The sequence below is a fragment of the Mustela nivalis genome, assembly GCF_964662115.1.
Source record: "Mustela nivalis genome assembly, chromosome: 9".
Taxonomy (NCBI): Eukaryota; Metazoa; Chordata; class Mammalia; order Carnivora; family Mustelidae; genus Mustela; species Mustela nivalis.
Window position 1 is genome coordinate 24,095,429 of NC_139028.1, and position 6,000 is coordinate 24,101,428.

A 6,000-nucleotide genomic window follows, 5' to 3' on the forward strand; every position below is an offset into this window, starting at 1 on the left:
TGTGGAAATGAAACAAGTGTAAAACCCTACAAATATTTACTGAGTATAGGCTATCTGCCAGGGATTGTGCTTGGTGGGGAGAATACCACTGGAAACTATGCCTGACTTCAAGGAACTTCGTGATGTATTTGCTCTGAAAAATACTAATCTCCAAAAGAATTTTAGGTCTGGCTAGAAAAGAGTCACCTGTGAAATGTATTTTCAAATGCAGATTCCTGGGCCCCACTCCAGAGATATGGATTCAAGAGCTCTGGTGGTGTAAGGACGAAGAGTCTGTATTTTGAACAAGCTTCCCACGTGGTTCTGATGGCCACCACTGGTCCAGAGGGATAAAAACGTTCTGTCTCAATACGTGTCTTCGTAACCTGTTGACCCAGATACAGAACTGGATTTTTTTTTTCTATCCATAGCTTGGTTGAAAAACTGCTTTATATCCAACAAAACCGGTATTGTAAAGATGGACTAAAATTTTTATGAACCACCTAGAATTTATAGGTATTTTGGTATCATGTCTCTGCAGGATAAATCAAGTTTTCCCTGACACTTTTTTTTTAATTAATTAATTTATTTATTTTAGAGAGATTGAGAGAGAGAAAGAGAGTGGGCAGTGGGGGGCAGGGGGTAAGGGAGAGAGAATCCCCAGCAGTCTCCCCACTGAGCACAGAGTTAACATGGGGCTCGATCTCACGACCCTGAGATCACGACCTGACCCAAAACCAAGAGTTGGACGCTTAACCGACTGAGCCACCCAGATACCCCTGACCCTTTTCTTAAAATCACCCTCACCTCCGACCCCCAGAAGGCCTTTTGGAGGCTTCTCACCAGACTCCTCCTTTTCCAACTCGACTCTCCCTCCCCTCTTCTACTCCAGCTATGCCACACCTTTTTTTTTTTTTTTTCCTCAAAAGAATAATTATATCTCCTACAAGGAAGATGTGCGAAAAGCATCTACAAGACTCAGGTTCTGGTTGGTTAAACGACTTCCAGCATTTTGGTAGAATGAGTATGACTTAGAGTCCTCTTATGTTATTTTGTGTTTGTTCTCACTCTCTTGCAGGACTGGGGATGGAGAATATTGGTGGAATCTTTGTGGTTCTTATCTGTGGCTTAATCGTGGCCATTTTTATGGCTATGTTGGAGTTTTTATGGACTCTCCGACACTCGGAAGCTACTGAGGTAAACCTTCGAATGGGTACGACCTGTGGTGTTGGCCGATCGGCTCACACACCTACGAAGGTCATTTCAGACAAAACCTGTGAGATCCCGGAAGAGGGGGGAGCACACACGGGACAGCGAGGCAGAAAGAATCCCGATCCGACGGGCAAGCGGTCTGGGTTGATGCTTCATCCCTTATAATCATACCACTGCAGAAAGTGCACTTAACTCCTGAGCTTCAGACTCTTTTCCAGAACAGCCCAGGTGGTAAATACATAATGTGTGGTTTAGTCACAACGAAGTCTTCTACAACTGTAATATAAGGTGTAGTGTGAGCAAAGAGGAAAAGCCCAAAGTACCAGGCTACCAGTGGAAGGGACAACTTTGGTTCTTCTGTCTTTGGTATGTTTCGCCTTACTGGTAAAGATGTTTAGAGATATCCCAATTCACATAAGGCCAAGAAGTACATCTTCCTTCTCAGGGATTTTGGGTCCGTTTAATTCCCAAACCTGTAGCTTAAAAACTGGGTTAATGTAAATTTCACACAGACTGAGAAGTCTGGATAGAAGGCAGAAGACTTTATCCCATTCTTTCCCATTCTACCTCTGAGAACGGGCACCGGTCCTGACATGCTGAAGGCATTATTTGGTTTTTAAAGCATGTTCACTTTTCTCTCAGTCTCTCAACTCTGGGTTGTTGTAAGCCTCCTCCCTTACACTGGAAACACAGGGATATACATGTGCCCCTCCGTCTGTGGGGTCCAGCCTCAGGCGGGGCCTCAATACAGCACTGCCTTCTGCTCCTTTTACTTTTCTGTGCTCAGACTCTTTCCCATACCCACTAGGACTTCCAAACCATCACCTGCTCGTCACATCCCTCTGTCCCTTCATGCGTAACGGTTAATTTTACTCCTGCCCACTCCCACAAATCAGGAGTGGCTAGCCCCAAATTAAAACCCCACTAAAAACTTTACCCACAGCTAAAGCCACCCCTGCAGCCACCGCAGATGCTCCTGGGTACCCCTCTGTCTCTGTCCTCATCCCACTTCCCTCGGCTACTCCAGGATTTTCCTTTTTCTCCCTTTTAAGTTTACCTTTTTCTCCCTTGTATGTTTGCCTCTTGCTCTCTCCCCAAAATCTAAAATTATGCTCAAGTTTATCTTCTATTTTGAAATAATAATATTGGGGCACCTGGGTGGCTCAGTCAGTTAAGCATTTGACTCTTGATCTAAGCTCACGTCTTGACCTCAGGGTCATGAGTTCAAGGCCCTTGTTGGGCTCCATGCTGGGCTTTTCAACAAAAAGTCATAAAATAGTAGCAGTGTTACTATTACTCTTGTGCTATCCTTCCCCTCCTCCAAACCAGGGGGATCCAGCTGTCTCCAGTTCCTGACCTCCCATCCAGTCCTCAATGCAGGGCAGTCTAACTCCTCCCTACCCCTGCACTGAAAAGTCATTGCTAAGAGATATAACCCCTCCCAATAGACAAAACCAAAGAGAACCCAAGGGGCCTTACTGGACCTCAGTGTGCCCTTCATGAAGTGGACAGTTCCTTCCAGAAGCTTCCAGAAGCTTTCTCCTCCCTTGCCTTGCCTGACACCAGGCTCTCTTGGTTCCCCAGACCCACCCCAACTTCTTCCCCCAACTTTAGTGGTTTTCGTGCATTGTCCACTCCTAAAATAATGGTGCTACTTACTTACTCTGTAAGACTCAGTTCAGGGGTTCCTTTCTGAAACCTTCCCCAGTTCTCCTGCCTTCATCCTTGGATGGGAGGAGTTGATCATTTCTCCTCTTTTCCAATACCACTACAACCTGTTGATCAAGCACTTAGACACTGTATTGCAATTATTTTCATATCAGCCTCCCTACTGAACATTGTATTGCCTAAAAGCCAGGACTGTGGCCACTATCTTATTTTCGTGCAAAGCACAGTGCTTGATACATAGTTGACAGCCAATAAATGTATGTCTTGTCACATGTAATAGATTAGGCAGGTGCTATTGTTTTAGCTTTATGGTTATTACTGGAAGCACAGAGATGTTACGGGACTTGCCCAGAGTCTCTGATATTTAGTAACAGGGCTCAGTTTAGGAAGGGTTTAGATGGGTCGTATCCCATTAGATGATATTCCTTCTCTGCAGCCACTCCAGATAGAGGATCTGGTTATTCCTAAAAGCTTAAGCACCCTCAGGATATACCTCGAAAACCTCAGTGAGAACTTCTAAGAGCTAAAATGAAGAGTAAAGGCTCCATTAGCTCTTTGGCTCTAGTAGAACCACCATTCCATTGATAGAATACGAAGACTGGAAGAAAGACCATGAAAGAGCAGGTTTTTTTCCTCCTGTCATCGTCCTGGAAAGCGTCCTTTCCAGCACAGAGTAGAGAACTAAACAGAGCGTGCACATGCTTTGGAGTGGATAGGTTTAGGTTCAAATTCTGGGCCAGCTCTTGTTGAGTCAAGTGATTTTTCACAAGGTCTGTGACTTCGCTGAGCCTCCCTTTCCACATCTGTGAAATGGGTAGAGTAGAAGTAGCAGCCATGCAGGGTCATGATTCTTCACCCACAACTCTGAAACCTAAAAGGCTTGGAAAGTTCCAAATTTTTAAATATATTTTGTACAAAGTACACTGGGCGACAAAACTTGCACAGGTCTGAGGCTAGCATTAATGTTTGTGGTCTTTGTCCCACTCCGTGTAAAGGTATGAACGTTTTGCTACAGAAATGCTAATGGGCCCTTTTCCAGTTGTATTGATAAATAATTGACATACATTACGGCATAAGTGTGAGGCATAGAGGGTAATGGTCTGATTTATCGATACTGTGAAATGATCACTGCAGGTTTTGCTCGCATCTGTCATCTCATACAGATACAATAAAAAAGAAGGAAAAAAAAGAAAACCAATTTTCTCCTTGTGATGAGAACTCTCAGGATTTACTCTTAACAACTTTTAATGTGTTTGAAAATAGGGTCTGCCCTAGACCCCACTGGCTTCAATACACAGTATAGAGCATAGGTGTTGTATAACCACTCTAAAATCTAAAATATTCTGAAACGGAGCTGGACCCGGGGTTTTTTTTTCAGGAGGCTGTGGACCTAGAGGGTGGTGATTGCTGTTCCTTTTGTTGTTATATTGAGTATTCTTTCTAGCTATAACCACTCGACCCAAAGAATGAGAGTCTTTAGCCTGAGAACAGAATGTTCACGGAGAGTGAATTTTTCAGGTACTTGAAACACTGACCTGCAGAAGAGAGGCTATTACTTAGTAGGCTTCAGGGTATAAATCTAACAGGGATGGATGGAAGGAAATTTTAGGAAGACGAATTGTGACGTCTGTAGAGGGAAGAACTTTTTCATGGGCTCTGTCCCAACATAGTGAGGCCAGTGTCTTTGGAGGTGTGCGGCAAAGACTGGGCCACCAGCTGGCAGGGTGTGGAGCACTATGGTAAGGAGCGCGTTCAAATGCTAAGTGGGAGGTATAATGAGGGGATGGGTTGACAGGTCTTCCCAGTATCTCCATACCTACAATTATTCAATTCGGAGACTCTGCCCCCCCCCCCAGGCCACCCAAGCAGATGTGCAAGGGACAGGCCAGGGACCCGCAGGGGCTGGTTCTGAGACGTTGAACTGTGACCTCCTCCTCCCTCCCCAGGTGTCCGTCTGCCAGGAGATGGTGACCGAGTTGCGCAGCATCATCTTGTGTCAGGACAGTGTCCACCCCCGCCGACGGCGAGCTGGGGTGCCTCCGCCTCGGCCCCCCATTCCCGAGGAGCGCCGGCCGCGCGGCACCGCGACGCTCAGCAACGGCAAGCTGTGCGGGGCCGGGGAGCCCGACCAGCTGGCGCAGAGACTGGCCCAGGAGGCCGCCCTGGTGGCCCGCGGCTGCACACACATCCGCGTCTGCCCCGAGTGCCGCAGGTTCCAGGGCCTGCGGGCGCGGCCGTCTCCCGCCCGCAGCGAGGAGAGCCTGGAGTGGGAGAAGACCACCAACAGCAGCGAGCCCGAGTAGCCCCGGGGGCGCCGGACACGTGCAGGCCGGGCGGGGAGGCGGGAGGGCCGGCCGGGGGCGCTGCGCTCCGCGGGGAGCCGGGACTCGTGCGGCGTCCACGCTTCTCGCCCGAGCCTGGATCCAGTAACTTGACCGAAAGAGCGCAGAGAGCCTGCCGCCCCGGCCAGACCCAGCGCCCGGGGTCGGGAGCCGGGACCACCCAGAGACGTTGCACCCCAGCGGCGAGGGGACGCCCTCCCTCCTGACCACAAGGACCCATCTTCTCCCAGTGGGCCTTTTCCTCCCGCCAGAATTACAGAGTCTGGGGTGGGGGTCCCTGCTCAGACCTGTCCAATGAATTGGTGGAATCATCAGTGGAATTTCCCCTAGGAAGGGGCCATTGTACCCTGGGTCTAGTTCTTACAGGAAAACAAATTAAACTCAACAGGGAAGTTTTTCTTTTCTGGATTTGTATATTTTTGTTAATGTTGTTTTGTTTTCCCTTCCCCACCTTCGCCCGCCCTGCCCCACTTTTCTTCTTCGTGTTGTCTCAATTCTAGCCATTTGATTTTGGGGGGGGGGGTTGTTTTTGTTTTTTGGAGGGGGAGGCTGCGTTAGGCATTGGGAGTCTAAATAATCCGTTTCTTTTTCCTAAATTTTAGGACATGGAGTGGCCAGTGCATTGGATTTCAGGTGCCGACCTCTCTTTTCTGAGTGGGGGTTGGGGGCTCCAGTGAGTGTAGGAGAAGGGTCTTGGGAAAAATAAGGTGGAGAGTCTCAAAAGTCCATTAAAGTAATTTTTTAAATGCCCAAATCCAATCAATTCATGGTTTACTCAGAGAGACCTTGAAATGCCTTG

The 6,000-nt window shown here is 47.9% G+C and overlaps 1 protein-coding gene across 6 annotated transcripts in view; it reads left to right on the forward strand.

Moving 5' to 3' along the window:
• The window catches only part of GRIK4 (glutamate ionotropic receptor kainate type subunit 4), a 410,487-nt gene extending 404,872 nt beyond the window's left edge, over positions 1-5,615 (forward strand). For all 6 annotated transcript variants that reach the window (XM_082683693.1, XM_082683692.1, XM_082683690.1 and 3 more), the window contains 2 exons: positions 1,058-1,176; positions 4,806-5,615. In XM_082683693.1, coding sequence (XP_082539819.1) covers positions 1,058-1,176; positions 4,806-5,162 — 476 coding nt within the window. In that variant the 3' untranslated portion in view covers positions 5,163-5,615. The remainder of the gene's footprint in view (positions 1-1,057; positions 1,177-4,805) is intronic.
• Positions 5,616-6,000: the final 385 nt, after the last annotated feature.